The 17,065-nt window shown below is 43.9% G+C and overlaps 1 protein-coding gene across 3 annotated transcripts in view; it reads right to left on the reverse strand.

Moving 5' to 3' along the window:
• Window positions 1-17,065, reverse strand: part of MAPKAP1 (MAPK associated protein 1) — a 266,480-nt gene that overhangs the window by 27,623 nt on the left and 221,792 nt on the right. For all 3 annotated transcript variants that reach the window (XM_030817823.1, XM_030817824.1, XM_030817825.1), the window contains one exon: window positions 1,504-1,641. In XM_030817823.1, coding sequence (XP_030673683.1) covers window positions 1,504-1,641 — 138 coding nt within the window. The remainder of the gene's footprint in view (window positions 1-1,503; window positions 1,642-17,065) is intronic.

The raw sequence follows: 17,065 nt of genomic DNA on the forward strand, positions 1-17,065 counted from the left end.
CAGAAGTGATTGCCTTTCATTTCTCAGAGACATGGAGAATTTATAAAATGTTACTGTTCAAAGCATCCTCAGTTCTTGGAGAGAAGGATGCTAGAACAATGACATCTTTATTGGCCGACAAGCTGAAGTGAGCGGGATTAGGAAGAAGATGTTTATCCAAAAGCAGAGGGAATCCAGCAACCTTGAGGCAAGGCCCCCCAGCAGCAGGCACTTTTCTCACAGCCTCTTGCAGGGTCAGAGGCCTCGCTGGGATGACACAAATGGCAGGAAGGGAGTGGGGTGGCCTTCCTTCTTCCCCTGTGTCCCCCTAAGTTCTCCCTTTTTGCCAAGCTGTAGGCGAATGAGTTGAACACATAGTCCAGCAGAGTTTGACAAAAAATTAAACACCCACCCATAAATGAAGCAATGTGGCATGTGCCCAGTCTATCAGCCCCCATCAGCCTGTTTAGTCAGGGTTATCTCACAAACTTGAATCGTATCATAAACACTTGCTGGCCTTTACATTTCTTATTGTTCCTTTTGAGTAAGTAATTCCTTATAACATCTGTTCTCAAATTTAGTGAATGTTGGACACCAGGGATTAATAAAAATTAGATGCTCAGTCTATACTCCAAGTTACTGAATCACAATCTACTAGGGTGGGCCCTAGGTAACTGCATTTTAAACAGGCTTTGCAGATAATGCTTGTTTGTACCAGACTTTGAGAACCATTACCTTATAGCGTTCTCTAGGCAACTAACGAACTCTTACATAGTTTAAATTTTTTTCTTTCACAGAGGAATTTCAGTGTGATCTATGTGCCCTTTCTGCTCCTTGATAGGACTGGAGTCCTAAAAATGATTAAGTGATTAATCTAAATGCTACACCCAATTACTTAACTGCAAAAGTATAATATGCCAAAATACATAACTGGACTGTATCTACTTTGATAATTTAAGTGGAGGAATACCAACCCAGCAGTGATCTCTTCTGTAGGACCAGGCAAGAGTTTAATTATGAGCTGGTAGGTCATGCAGCTGCCAATAATCTAGGGGGTGCTGACACTTCCAGCATGATGGATATATCTAAATCTAGGCGTTCGCCGCCTTGGGAAATCCCCAGCTTCCCTCCATCTCACAGGGAAGGAAGGCAGGTCCAGGTCTGACTGGTCAAGTCCCCCAAATGGGAAGGGGAAGGGAGCACAAAGGGAAATGAGGGCTCTGGTGAGTGCAAATTCCCAGCAGAAATCTGGCCCTGTGCCCCCAGCTCCCAGGGCCGGGCTGCTGAGGTCAGGAGGTGGGCTGCAAGGTTCTCTGTTGCCATCAAGACCGAACAGGATGGGGGCACATGTCAGGCTCTGGGCACCATAATACAATCCCGTTTGATTAACAAATTTCTGGTAATGAATTAAAACAGACCCAAGGAAAAAAGGACATGGTGGCAATATATTCTCCTGGCACCCAGCACACAGAAGGGAAGAGGGGGAAAGAGAGAAAGGAGACATAAATAAAAGGGACTACTCACTGGGGCTTTTTTCTTCAGCAAGGTCACAGGCACAGAGCAGGTCGGAATCGATTGAGATGGGTTTCTGCTTAATCCAAAACTTAGTGCTGGCTTTCTGATTCGTAACAGGGTCTATCTCTACTTTGTCTCCAGAGATACCTGTAAGCCAAGGGGAGGACAAAAAAGAAACCACAAGAAGTAGAAGGTGTAAGTGATTTCAGGGCAATCATTTGACCTGTTTCATACATCCGAAATTGCATGAACACGAGCTCTTTCTTAGGGCTTTGGGGAATGCCATGGGTTTCCTGAGACAAACATACGGACACTCCAAATGGCACACACAAGTTGCACACAGTCTGGTTTCCTGGGTGGGTGAGTTGAGGGTGGGGGAACACCCCCAAACTATATGAGAAGGTATTAAGAAACAAGCCTTCTTAGATATAACATGGATCCAACACAGAGAGGCTATTTACAGCCGTACATTATCTCTATATTGTAATGAAATAACTATCAGGTTTATTTAAAAAACAGTTTTGATTGGTGCTCTGAGTTGTTGTTCTCATTTAAGAAGATCTGGGGTGGACAGATAAATCTGTAACATCCCTATGTTTAAACAGCTAAGCTACCAATGAACAGCTTCTGATCTGAAACAGCCTTATACACTAAAAAGAATAAAATAACTCTTCCTTTCTGTGACAGTAAATAATTATCCAACTTATATTTAAGGGAAGTCACGAGAGGATTAAAAGGTCCCTTATATAAAACCTTCCAAGTTCAAGTCTTGGAGCCTGGCTTCAGGCTGCAGAGGTCATTGACCCCTGCTGAGGGCGAAACTCGGCACTGGGTGTGAGCTTTACGCAACAAAGACTTTATAACAGGAATCCAGAATGTTCAATACTGGCACTTCAGATTTCATTTTCAGAGCTTAAAAGACAACACGTTGTACAGTGACCGGGAATAAAGGTGTTTGCAGAACAAAGGTAACGCCAGTTATGGGAGGGGCCCTGGAATAAGTGTGGAAATGCACAGTAACCACTTTCCCAGTGCTACAGAGTACACGCTCAGCCCAACACACATCACCTAGGCTAGACGTGCTCTTTTCCCTCTTTCCCTGAAAATTAAGGAATCTGTTCATGAAGTGAGACAAAAACCTTTAACATGCCTTCTATAGTGGGCCCCATATGGAACCTTAAAAGTAATTAATTTTTAGGCCATAGTTTAAAGGTCAAGGTCAAAGTGAAAAAAAAACAAAATGAAGATATAAGAAATAATTAAAATAACCAAATGTACAAAGTGAAACAGAAAAGACATAGTTAACATATTTCATCCTACGAATCACACTCAAATTTTTGAACAAAATGTGAGAAAACTTAGTAAGCCAAAAGCAGCAGCAGATAAAAGAAACAGTTCAATTAACCTCCCCGCAAAATAAAACACACACACACACCCCAACCACAGTCTGACAGCAAATTTAAAATTAAAAAAACAAATACAAACAAAATCCTAGTGATTAGGTCTGCTACATGATCCATTCATTTACATTTTATTTTATGAATAAATAAATCCCAAATACCAGCTAGACAAAGGCAGAAGAATGTGTGCAGACAGACTGCAGTTGAGGCTCCTCTGCTGCCTCCAGGGGAGACAATGCAGTGATGGCTGCTGTACCCTGGTCAGTACGTGTGGTCTTTGGTTAAGATGAACAATTGGTATTTTTTACTAATCGAACGCTGGAATTTGTCATTAGACCTATTTCAGGAACAGCATATTTCAATTAGGCATAATGTCGTAAGTCCAGCTGACTCTGGACGTTCAGGTCTAGATGATTTCAGGAGGGTGAGAATGTATCAGGAGACCAATTTTATTACATTTCAGTTAAAATAGATTACGACTACCCAGTTACACTCTTGCCTCCAATTTGGTCATTAATTGTTAAAGATCTGGACATTTCTATAGTTCCCTGAAAGAAGTACTGAAGCCATGGTTGTGGGGTGTGTGTGTGTGTGTGTGTGTGTGTGTGTGTGTGTTCCCCTTCTTCTACTTCTTATTTTGACATTCATAAAAGTCAAAATGAGCGGAGCAGAATAAATGTGCATATCTCTTATGTGAAAATAAACCGTGCTCCACATTCTTTTCTCAGAAAGAATGGGAAAAAAATCATCACCAGAGACATGGTTTTAAAATTTTGTTCTATGGCCCTGCAACTCTTGAAGCCGTAGTCAGTCAATACTGTTAATGTACCTTGTTAATTTGATAGGATTTGTCAGGTAACTCCACTGGAAAATTATATAAAACTGTTCCAGATGAAAAGATGATAGTGACATGAATTAAAGTGATAGAACAATAGTGGAATATAAACCAGAAATGACACCCAAAGTGGCTGTTGATTTATTGCCGTACTGAGTTTGGTTCTGGGCTCCCATGTATATTAGTGCTACAAATCTGGGTCCATTTAGCAGAGGGATGCTCATACATACATCACCAGCTCCTGCTCCAAGCCAAGGTCACTCCCCATTGCATCAATCTTTTCAACAGAGCCTACTTCACAAAGCAGGACTTTTGTAACCATTTCAGATGTAACAGACTCTCGTCCTCTTTCATCTTTCTTTTATCATGTAAAGTATACTTTAACTTCTATTATTTTTATCTGCAAATTGTTACCGTATAGTTCATCCATTACCAGCAGTATCTCTGCATCAATTGCCTAAGCTCTGCACAGCCACAGAACACTTTCCCAATGACGCCCTTTCCTGGGGTTATTGTGCAGTTACTGTTCACAGAGGGAACCCCAACACCAGAGCTTGGGGATGAAGATGTGGGAGATGAATGCAATAGGTTCAAGATGGGCAGACAGGTGGAATATCATTTAAACAACTGGTGTGTTCCAAAAAAGTTGCACATGAATCAGATTTTTTTTTTCTGAATCGAATCACATTTTCCCACTGACTTCTAGTTCCAGAGCTACTTTATCTTCATTTTAGATTGATCTGTAATTGGCAGGGGCTCCCAACACTTTAGTTTTAAGTTTCTCTGCCCTGTAGGCTTTCAGTCAAGTAGTTAATGATCTGTAAAACACTTGCCTGCCTAGAGGAGTCACTATTTAAAGGAACCTGTAGGGGAATCTTTCCTGATGGGAAAAATCCTTTTGTACGTTAAATAATCTTACCCTCTTAATACTTGTGTGAGTCTCAGCTTCTTAAGGCAGCGCAGGCAGCACCACAGCACCCTATCTGCTCCTGCCCCCATGTGGCAGCCCTCAGCCTGAGGCAGTCCACAGGAGGAGCCCTCTTCCTGAGCACCCCCAGGAAGAGAGCACACCTACTGCAGAAAAGAGAAAGGAGGCCCAGAATCCAGCCTGGAGGCAAACAGAGGCCTCTCTGTCCTTGGCTTCGGAGCCCTCGGTAGTCTTCTTAGTTACAAGGAGGAGTTGGCTTGGTGGAAGGGAGATCAGTGAGGAGGCAGGTGCCACAGCCCAGGCCAGCGGCAGGGACATTCGCGGCTGGGGTGCAGTGGGGATGAGCATATTAAAGACAAAAGCGTTAGGAGTAGGCAAATGGCTGCACACAGGGTGTGAGGGAGAAGGGAGTCAGAGAGGTTCCTGCGGCATCGCCGTGGTGATGAGGGGTGGGGGAAGAGGTTGTGGAAGCCAGGCTAGTGGGGTTGCAAGTGCAGAGGTTGAGTAGTACCCCACTTGTCACTGCCACTTCTCTATGCTAAGGGGAGTGAGTGGGTTGTGGGCAGAAGCAGCACTGTCTCCCTGTGACAGCAGAGCACCGGGAGAAGAGGGCTGCTACACGCACAGTCCCTGTAGCTCAGACTCCTTAAGGCAAAGGCCTGGGCCAAGAGCAAAGGTGCAACCCTGGTAGGCTCACTGCCGTTTCTGCTTCAGCAGGCTCGGGCACCAGGGATCATTCAGTACAATTTTCTCCTTAGGCCCAACAGGCATGACGCCAGTTATAGACACCATTCACTGAGCACCTCCAGTATTAACATAACAGCTAACATTAACTGCCATCAACAATGTGCCAGCATGGTTAGAAAACCACTGTATGCACGGACTCAAATCTCTTAATAACCTCATAAAGTTGGCTACTATGTTCATCCTACTCTACTGACGAGGAAACAGAAACACAGGGAGGTTAAGTAACTTGCCCAAGATCACCCAGCTCAGAAGTGGCAAAGCTGCAATTTGAACTCAGGAAGTCTGGTTCCAGAATGTGTCCCCTCAGCCACTACACTATTCTGCAAAAACTGTGCTAAATGTTTCACATAACATATCCCAGGAGAGGGGAAGGTGCTTGCCTAGGTCAGGGAGCATCTAAGTGGAACAGCCACTGTTCAAACTCAGAGCTGCCTGGGTCTCAAGTCCTGGTTCTTTCTGCTGCTCTGCACCGCCTCAGCCGTGTCAGAAGATGTATTAATAATAAGGAGCTCTGTCCAAGCAGTCCTCCACCTCCTCTCTCAATTTTCACCAAGGAACAAATAAATGTTCACAAATGCCAATAAATGCACACATCTATTTTTTGTACATACATGGCAAATTGGAGCATGAAATCCGATCAATATTCTTTCTGACCACCGAGCATAGTTTTGATTTCCTCGGCTAAAGTTTTTGCGTAAAGTCATTTAAGGAATGGCAGAGGCACTCCTTACAGTGTCACGTATGCACTGTTTTAAGTAATTCAAATTATAAATGTATTTCCAAGGAAATAAGAGAAACTGGCTTTTGTTACATTGACATTTCTCCAACTTAAGTGGCCAATAGCAGAGGAATAGTTGATCCAACAATGACAAAATACAAAATAACCATGAAAAGTTTTGACTTGAAAAATCCTTATAACACAATAGTAAGTGAAAAGGACAGGAAAACCATTTATAAAAAAAGATATCAAAAGGATGTGCTCCAAAAACTGGTACCAGTGGTCAACTCTGGTTAGTAGAATTATATCGTTTCCTTTTCTGTATTTTTTCCAAAATAAACATTTCACCAAAAATAAAAACAAACATCACTTTGAAAGCTGACACTTTTTGGTTTCCACTTCAGAATTCAGTCTCCTTTCTCGACTGTTAAAATGTGGGGAAGGATAAGTATGCTGAAGTCTTGATAATGGTGAAGTAATCCTCAATGAAAGAACGCTTCCTTCTAGCAGTTCTTTAGCAGAACTTTTTTTTTCTTTTTTTAGCAGAATTTCTCTAGCAGAACTTCTAGCAGTTCTAGTGGTATGCCAGGGGCTGTGCTGCTGGGAAGGGCTCATGAGCTACACTACACCCAACCTGGTGCCCCTCTCAAAAGTGGAGCCCGGCAGGCTTCTTTCCAGCTCTGGCAGGTGGGGAAGAAGAGAGCACGGGGGCTGGCCGGGAGCAGCCAGGGTCAGCCCCTTCTCTTGGAAACACGGGAGGCAGTTTGTCTCCCTTACCAGCTCTCTCCCCTAACCACTTATCCACAGCCATCCGTCATGACCTTTTCATGCTCCAACTTCTGACAGCTTCCAGATACAGTGAGTTAAACTTCACTGGAAGCAAACTATCACACCAACTGTCAAAGGCAGAAAACATTGCCTGATTGCTGTCCTACATCAACGCCAGCATATAAATCCTTCCTTAACAAGACAGCTCAAAATAAACAAAAACGCAACTCTAATGTGTATACAGCTCTCTGGGGAAACTATTTGTGCAAGCCTTTAGAGTTATCACAAGGAGACCTTTGTCTGCTTTAACCAAGATTTCCATAAAAGGAAATTAGCACCGCATAGCATCTTTTTCTAACACAGACTGAGCACCCACTCTGGGTAGCCCTCACACTAGGTCCTTTTGTGTACAGTGGCTTATTGAGAGCTTAGAACGCCTCTAATCAGGAAGGCACTATTAGCCTATCTTACATTTAAAGAGGGGGCTTAGGGGTAGGAAATCTGGAGTCAGAAAGTCGTCTGTTCAAATGTCAGCTTTCCTACTTCCTAACTACGTGATTTTGGAAAAATTTCTATAAAACGGAGATGATGATAATAGTTACCTCATGTGCTTGTTGTGAGGATTAGGTGAAATAAGGCATGACAAGGGCTGGAATTGTGCCTGATACATAGCTAGCGAAGAATATTACTCCTTCTAATGACTATTATCAGAAGTCAGGCACTGTGTTAAGGATGTGACACGGACTGAGTGATGAGGGTCGAGTCTGGGGAGCTCAGGGAGCCATGAGAGGGAGGTGAATAAAGGACCTGCCTGGCCCTAGAATTGGAGGGCAAGAATTCTCCCTGGGACCTTCTCTACATCCCAGTCTTGGGAGCACCAGGATCCAGCTTGGGAGACCAATGCCTTCACCCCCACAAATCCCCCCAGTAACCTCCCACCACCAAGTGTCACTGGGCATGTCTCTTCCCCACAACCTCCAAGAGTTCAATTCAAATCAGGAAGAATGTTCTCAGACCTGGATTGTGGAAACTTTTGTGCTAGGGAATCCTCATCCTACTGGGCGTCCAGGCCAAAAATTTGGAGGCCCTGATTGTGCTGGCACATCCCCACTGGTATTATCCTGGGCAAAGTCACTGCTCCCTTGGTAAGCCTGAGCATTCTCTTTTGTAAAATGTACTAGCCTATGGTGAATCAAATTAGTAAACTGGAGAGCTTGGGTTCAAGTCCAGGTCTAGCTGCCTGCTGATTTCTGACTTGCCAGCTGTTTCCTATTGTCCCACAGGAGACTGCTTGACTCTTGGGAGGTACAACCTCCCCTATGGTACTCTTAAAATACCCCCTTAAAAAGCTAAAACACCACTTTGGCAAAAATTAAGGCATTTAACATTTCATTTCTTAGTGTATTTCCTGTTATTATTTGCTCAGATATCATAAGCTGTGGTTCATTCATCAATTTCCTACAGCTTTGAATCTAAGGCTACAAACGTCCCACTGCTGTTAAATCCTGGAGCAGCTTTTTATACAATTCTACAATCCTCTTGTCTTCGGGTTACCTAGAGCCTACGAAAGCCTGGAAAAGCCCCCGGGGAGTGCCACTGAACAACTCTTCGCCAGAGTGGATTTTGCTGAATATACACAGCCAATCGATAGCATCCGCAGAGCAGTCAGGAAAGTCTTTGAAACTTGTCTGAATTTACACACAAGATCAGACACACAGGCTGTTTGGGCTTAATGAGACCTTAGAGATCACCTAGTCTGGGGTTTTCATTCTCCACATGAAAAAATTGAGGCTCAGGGCTGGGACATGACTTGTCTGATGTCACCCATTAATGACAGAGCTGTAACCATAATTGATATCCCCATACTACTAGGCCAGGGCTTAAACAGATCAGCTCACCTGCCATGCAGGAGAACTGCATATTCACACACTGATCAAATGCATTACAATAAAAAAGCGCTGTCTCCAGCAGTTTAAGGCACCCAAAATAGATGACAAAACCATATTTCAGGTCACAACTAAAATGAAACCCAGTAGAGTCTTACTTTCTTGAGATCAAGTAGATTTCTAGGCCCCAGGATCACTGGTTTCATTCAAAGGACTAACCATTCTGAAACGGTTTGGGAACCACAGCTAAAAGCTGCCAATTCCAATATGTGGTCAGTAAGAGACTCAATGACAAGTCCGAGCGTACCTGACTAGACTGTTAGGCTTGGCACACAAAACAAGGAGTGGCCTGGACACGAACGAACGCAGAGCAGCAGTCAGCACAGGACACGGCACCAGGGCAGAGCTTATGAAATCAGACCTGGGACTGTTTAATCCCAGAAAGACCTGTCTTTGGATGAGAGTGCTAAGTTCTCTCTGCAGAGAAGGCATTTACAAAGATTCTGCACTAGGACAGTTAACCAAACTACTCTCAGTAAATGGATACCTCAGGTGAGCCTATGACGTCAGCCAGGAAGCAGTAGGCCCTAAGAGAATTTACAGTATCACTTGTAGAGTGGGGAAAACCTGATCTTCCCTATGTTCAGGCCCTGTGGTGCTGTTGGAGCTCAGGTGCCAAAGATGAGGAAGTGATTAAAGGAGCACAGAACTCTGGATGAACTCTCATGAATCCGACTCCCATTAATTCCATCATGCCAGTGCTTCTCAACTTCTTCCAATTCTCAATTCTTTCTCAGCCACCTGAGGAACCTGACACATTGTCATTAATAACCCTGGGTTACTCCATAGGAATTCTCAAAAGGGTGGCTCTGGGAGCAGGGAGCCAGAGGAAGCTAGGCCTTAAGAAAAAGCCCACAGTGTTTCCAATATTCCCAGTTAGGTGATTTTTCCCTAAGCCAATCACTGCATTTAGTGCAAAAGTGGTAATGGAGTTTTCTGGAGGCAGTCTTGATAGTATGCATCCTCTGCCTTATCAGTTCATTAGTATAAGTCAATTCCAAAGTTTGGTTCAGGACATGCTGTCACAATAGGGACTGAACAATCATTTAATATCAGAATTGCCATCTTCAAATTACTGAATGGACCCAGGGATTTCTGAGTTAAATGTGACGCATGCCTCCTTCTGATTGTGTCTTGGAATGGAGAGGGGCACCTCCTTAGTGTTCAACGGGAAAGTGAAATGGAAATATGGAAGATCAATCCACTTCCTGAGAATACGCATGTTCAGATTATGTGATTACTTGAACTGTACTCCACAGGTACCCCACTGGAAACTAACAAGGAAAAATGTTTTATTCATGCGGCCACCCAGAACCATGTTTAGCCTGAGAGTGAGCCTGAGGAGTGAGGCAGTCCAGGCTACCGCTGCTGCTTTCACTCACTATTGTGCTGTTACTGTGTTTCTTAAGTTTGCATGTTGTATACTTAAAAATAACACCGTAATAAAGTCCTTTGAGTGCCGGCCTGTGATTGACTAGTGGGTTAAATAATAACTGCGGTAGGAAAGATAAGGCAGGGAAGATAAGAAATGGCAAATATGCTGCCTCTCATCATGCTCAGGCCCAGCGCAGACATTTTTAATCAATCACAGAGTTTCTTTATGTTGCCCTCAGACACAGCTGGAGATGCTGCCTCAGCATAATGCTCTGGGCAGCCGTTATAAACTTGACTGGAGCCAGCTGATGAGACGAAACCTTTTTGCCTTCTCCAGGACGTGTGGTATTGTACTTGATATTTTCATAAAGAACTACCATAATCACAAGTCTTATGATTACACATACTGGATAGTTTTATGAAAAGATAATGGAAATAGCCATGGAACCTCTTGGTAGAAGTCATTTTCTATCATTTATCTATAAATCCTATACAGACTCTGTATATCCTACACAGAATTATTTTATTAGGTTATAGATGCGATGCTGATAAGATGGAATTCATGGTATCTTATGTGTTCAGTAACAGATCCCTTCGGTGACAGGGGAAGGGTCTACACTGATAAATGAGGCAAACGAACCAAGTGAGTACAAGTGGTGCAAATATCAAACCACTTCTCAGCATGAGACTGCATCAGAAAAACCAGGTTGACCTGCCCAGTCAGTAAAAACAAGCTTGGACAAAGAGATAAGGGGTAAGAAAGTCCTTTCAATACTGTGAGTGTGTGTCCCCTAAACACCACAATCTAGGGGAGATATTGAGCCAGCAGGCCTGGGATGAGGCCAGGGACTGGGTGACTCTGATATACGTTCAGGGTCAGACCCACTGCCCTGAGGTGCTCTGCATATAAGAGGTGTTCACTGTGGGGATGTCTTGACCCTCTCTGCCATGGTTCTCGCATTGGTTTCTGTGCATTCCCTTGGCTGCTGCATTGTAATTTAGCTTCTGCCAGCCAGCCAACAAATACTTATTGATAATATACTATGGGTTTCTTAGCTTGTGGCTGCATTCTCCACTTGACCTGTTCTGTTTCAATGTTCCCCTAACTTACTTCCCCCTGCCAGCCTTGGCCCATTTGGGTAGCACATATCTCAGTGTGCGACCTCCCTCAAGTGGTCAGGCACACAGGATCAGGTATATGGGAGATCAAGTTAATGGAAATAACCTCAACGTGGTAGAATCTCAAGTAAGGCTACACTTGAAGGACATCTGTACTTTTTAGGACTGACAGAGGGAAAGCAGACAAGGTGAAATATTCCAAGAATGCTTTAGAGAAATACAGGAATGGTTTGGAATGATGACTTTGTTTGGTAAGATTCTGGACTGGTAAAGCAGGAATGGCAAAGATATTTCAACTTAAGAATTACCTTCAATTGATGGGTAGGGGTTGCTTATAGGACTGTGTTGGAATGAATTCTGAGGTTAGGTCTGGGCCCAGAGGGAGGAAGCGCAGTGGCTGATGAACAACATCTAAAGTAAAGAGGGGGAGGGTATCACAGTACATGGACATCCATCTCCAGATACTAGGGGCGGGAGAAGAGCAGGAATATGCACAAGTTTAGGAACTGGCCAACTAGAAGTAATCACTTCCTTCGTGCAGTTATTTTTTCTTTATATATATAAATTTAGAGACAGGGTCTTGCTCTGTTACTCAAGCTGGAGTACAATGGCATGATCCTAGCTCAATGCAGCTTTGAACTCTTGGGCTCAAGGGATCCTCCTGCCTCAGCCTCCTAAGTAGCTAGGACCACAGGTATGCACCACCACACCCGGCTAAGGTTTTTAAATGTTTTGTAGAGACAGGGTTTTGTCATGTTGTCCAGACTGGTCTTGAATTCCTGGCCTCTAGCAATCCTCCCACATTGGCCTCCCAAAGTGCTGAGATTACAGATGTGAGCCATCCTGCCTGGTCTGGGGGTGAATTATTAATGACACCTGTGGATTGGCACCTGTGGTATGACAGATTGGGGCTGGTGTATGGAATTGGGCTTCTGCCTCAGTTCTGCTGGAACTCTCCGTATATCTGATGCCTGAGGTGTGGAAGAGTTGGTACTAAGTAACAGCTATGTGCCTCTCAACACAGTGGTTTACATAAACCATGTTCTTCCACACTCCTCCAAGCCTCAGTTTTCTCAGTCATCAAGTGGGAACAACAATATTAGTATGCTGTGTAGATCAAATGAGGTTATCAGGGAGAAAGCTCTTGGTGTATTGTAAGTTGTCATAGTTCCACGGAGAATTAGCACAATGATTTGCATCTAAGGCAGAGTAGTTAGGCTCAGGACTCAGACAGTCTTGGATTCTTATTCCACCTTGATTACTTACTAGATTTTTCCTACACGCCAGTTTCATCATATTAAAAATGGTGATAAAATCGGTACTATGGTGATAAAATCGGTACTATCTAATAAGAGTGCTTCGATTTCAGGCGCCAGTGCATGCAAAGAGAACGATTAGCAAAGTGCTTGGCACACAGTAAGCACTTGATAATAACTGCTTTGTAAAAATTCTATTTCTTATTACTATTATTTTAAAAGACCAGAGCTGTGTCATATGTTTCATTAATGGGGTTTTTCGGTCATAGAAAATTCTGGTGGAGGCCGGGCGCGGTGGCTCACGCCTGTAATCTCAGCATTTTGGGAGGCCGAAGTGGGTGAATCACCTGAGGTCAAGAGTTTGAGACCAGCCTGACCAACACGGTGAAACCCCGTCTCTACTGAAAACACAAAAATTAGCTGAGCGTGGTGGTGCATGCCTATAATCCCAGCTACTTGGGAGGCTGAGGCAGAAGAATTGCTTGAACCCAGGAGGCGGAGGTTGCAGTGAGCCGAGACTGTACCATTGCACTCCAGCCTGGGCAACAAGAGCAAAACTCCATCTCAAAAAAAAAAAAAAAAAAAGTCTTGTGGAAAATCAATTTAAGTTTGGGTCTTGCAGGTCAAAATTTGAGTCTCTCATCCCCTGACTTTCTCAGAAACAGCTGGAACAGTGGCCACTACCATCCCATCAGAAGACAAGCAACTGTGGTGGCACTGCAGAGCCTGGGGATTCTGATCCTCAGCTGCGGCTCTTACTACCACTAATGCAGCATGGACCAGTGGTTTTCTGTGGAATCAGCAGGGATGCTGGGCAAATGCCACACACACTTACTTTCCACTTAAAAGATGTTGCCACAGAGACCAAGTGACATCTCTGTTCTGATTGACACAGGATGGACAGGTGGAGGCGACCATCTATCAGTGTCAGGAAGGACCTGAAGCACCTGGCTAGTCAGGTGAAATAAAGTGAATTATTTACCCGCTCAAAATCCAGCTGCTCACTTGAATACTCACACAGGGTGTGCTGTTTGCCTCCCTACTCTTGGCAGTAGAATGTTTCAGGAAGAAAGAATTTCTGGATTGCTAGGCGTGGGTTTTTGTTGTTGTTAGAATGTGAGGGTGATATCTGCTTTGTAAGGAGGGAGAGAGGGTCTTCAATTACATACCTGTATAATCTACGTGGGACGGGAAAATGGGTTTACTTATTCAGTGCATGATATAATATCGATGGGCAGTTTGTCTGATTGTCACAAACTTCCTTAGGACTAATTAATGAAGTTTCTGATTAGAATGATAAAGACTGAACTTTGAGGACAGAAACAAACGTTCTGACATCACCTCTTTTAGAAGCCCCTCTGAAATGCGACTCTACGCCAGAGGGTGCCATGTGTGTCACTGGAAGCATTCCAAGCATTCACAAGTGACGCCCCAGCCTCCAGTCACCTCACTTCCAACAACCAGGGAGATACTTGCATGACTGTCATCATTCACGTCTACCTGACAAGTCTCCATTACGGCCACAAGTAGAACTTTGCCAAGAGAGCCACCCCCTGATCTAAGTGATCTGGTTTAATACTTTCAAGATGGTGGACCTGGACAGAAGGCAATAGGCAAAATAAATAATAATGACAATGATAATAACACTACGATGAGCTACCACTTAGAATATGCTTCTATGGGCCAGACACTTTCATAGAATGTTAAAAGGTAAACATTATTATCCCAATTTCATACATGGTGAAAACTAAGATTGAAAAGGGAAAAGACTTGTCCAGGTGACACTGCAGGTAAGTGGCAAGGCTGGGATTCGAACTCAGTGCTGACTGACTGCAGAGCTTGGGCTCCTCCCACAGAGCCTTTTGTGGACTTTTTCCTTTGAAATAATTTACATGTCAGGCTCTAATGAATTAAAGTTTGTCTTTTTTGCCTTTGGAAAAAAGTGGGGAAAGAAGCCCACGATCTTGGTTATCATTCCAAGGCAGCGCTTTTCACACTGGGGAATGAGCAGGGATGGATTTGCTGATGATGCTCACCTGGGCCCTTGCTTTGACCCTCTGTCTTGACCACAGTTGGGCTACTTATTGGGCTTCTTTTTTTCCTTTGAGACAGAGTCTAACACTGTCGCCCAGGCTGGAGTGTAATGGTGTGATGACAGCTCGCTGCAGCCTTGACCTCCCAGACTCAAGCAATCCTCCCACCTCAGCCTCCTGAGTAGCTGGGACTACAGGCAGGCACCACCACACCTGGCTATTTTTGTATTTTCTGCAGAGATGGAGTCTCACGTCATGTTGCCCAGGCTGGTCCTGAACTCCTGAGCTCAAGTGATCTGCCCACCTTTGTCTCCCAAAGTGCTGGGATTACAGACGTGAGCCACGGCACTCAGCCTACTTACTGGGTTTCTTAAAAGTAGGCCCATTCAGAAAAAGCAGGCCCTTTGCTATTGGGCAAGTACTGCAGCTAAACACAAACTGGATGTTTGAGTGGCATTCTTACTTTCATAAATTGAAAGTGTGGCCGGGCGTGGTGGTTCACGCCTGTAATCCCAGCACTTTGGGAGGCCGAGGAGGGTGGATCACCTGAGGTCAGGAGTTCGAGACCAGCCTGGCCACATGGTGAAACCCCGTTTCTACTAAAAATACAAAAAAAATTAGCTGGGCATGGTGGTGGGCGCCTGTAATCCCAGCTACTTGGGAGGCTGAGGCAGGAGAATCACTTGAACCCAGGAGGCAGGGGCTGCAGTGAGCTGAGATCAAGTCATTGCACTCCAGCCTGGGCAACAAAAGCAAAACTCTGTCTAAAAAAAAAAAAAAAGAAGAAGAAAGAAAGTGTACACACAGAAAAAGTGCACAAATCATGAGTATATATACCATGACTTTTCCACAAAGTCTACAGACCCATGTAATCAGCACCCAGATCAGGAAACAGACTCTTTCCAGCTTCCCAGAAGCCCTTCTCCAGCCACTACAACCATCTTACCGGGAATGACCAGTATCTTTACTTCTTACATATTTCCTTGTATTTGTGAATGTCATATAAATAGAATCATATAGTATGCACTCTTTTATTTTTGAAAACTGGCTTCTTTTTGATCAGTCTTATTTCTGAAATACAGTAGGAAAAACATCCCCAGGAGGAACAGCACTGAATGACTTTATAATTTAAGAATCAACACTAAATAAGCAATTTCACCACTTCAGATATTTAAGGTTTTTATGAGGAAGAAGAGCTACAGTAAGTTTTCACTTATTGTCATTCATAGGTTCTTGGAAACGTCAACTTCAAGTGAAATGATGTACACAATTTTGTTCAATGTCGTTTTGTTATAATGTTGATAAGGGAAAAAATGAGTTTTGTTATATGTCATTTCACTTAAAGTTACAGTTTCCAAGAATCTATTGATGACATTAGGTGAGGACTTAATGCAGAGGGGGAAAAAAAGGTGGGGTCTGTTTTGGTTCAAAGTTACTGAGTGCTGTCTCATCTGATCAGCCTGCTAGAATCACCATCATCTTAGCAGCTAATGCTCACTGGGCACTTGCTAGAGGCCAGGCGCCTAAGTTCTCTGCACGTGCTGCGGCATTTCATCCTCATAGTTAAAAAATTATCTTTATTTTTACAGATAAGGAAACTGGGGCTCTGCATCATTTGCCGGTGGTGATACAGCTAATAAACGAGCAGGGTTTGTACCTGGGCCTCCGACTCCTGAGTGAGCCATCTGAGTGCTACACTCTACTGCCTCCCAACTAACAGCTCTCACATAGGGAAGTTTACAACTGCAGGCCCCGTACTCAGTGCTTTACATGTGGGATTTCACTCCTTCCCCATAGCAACCCTGCGTCATTGATACTACTGATATTCCCATTCAAGCAGGATAGAATTGAGGCTCAGAAAGATAAAGACACTTGCTTAAGGTTACATGGCTGTCTATTGATAGAGCACAGTTTAAACCATTTGTGATTCTCTTGCCCATCTCTTAATCACTAAGCTGTATTGTCAGCACATTGGAAGTTCCTGTCAGTCAAGTTGGGAAGGAACATGTGAGGAGATTTTTGAGGCCTCTTATGAGTTAGCCAGGTTCAAACTAATGCCAACATTAGAAAAGATTTTATTATGACAAACATACAAAGCATTTGTGAGAAACATAAAATAAATGAACCTTAAGAGTTAAAAGGAGACGCAGGAAGAGGTGGTGTGGCAGAGACAGGGTGCAGCTCAGCTCCCTGACTGGGTGAGCCTGGCATCACTACCTATTCTTCCTCTCCCTTGGCCATTATATGGGAGACCCTTTGTTAGGGAGCAGGTGCACTTGAGTTGGTCAGACCAGGGTTTGCTCCTGGCACCACCACCTACCCACTGTGTGAGTTGGGCATGAGATTTGACTGCTCTGTACCTCATTTACCCCCTCTGTTAGATGGGGACAGTAAGAATACCCTACCTTTTAGGTAGTTAAGTAGTACATGTAAAGCACTTAACACAG

The sequence above is a fragment of the Nomascus leucogenys genome, chromosome 8, assembly GCF_006542625.1.
Source record: "Nomascus leucogenys isolate Asia chromosome 8, Asia_NLE_v1, whole genome shotgun sequence".
NCBI classification, from domain to species: Eukaryota; Metazoa; Chordata; class Mammalia; order Primates; family Hylobatidae; genus Nomascus; species Nomascus leucogenys.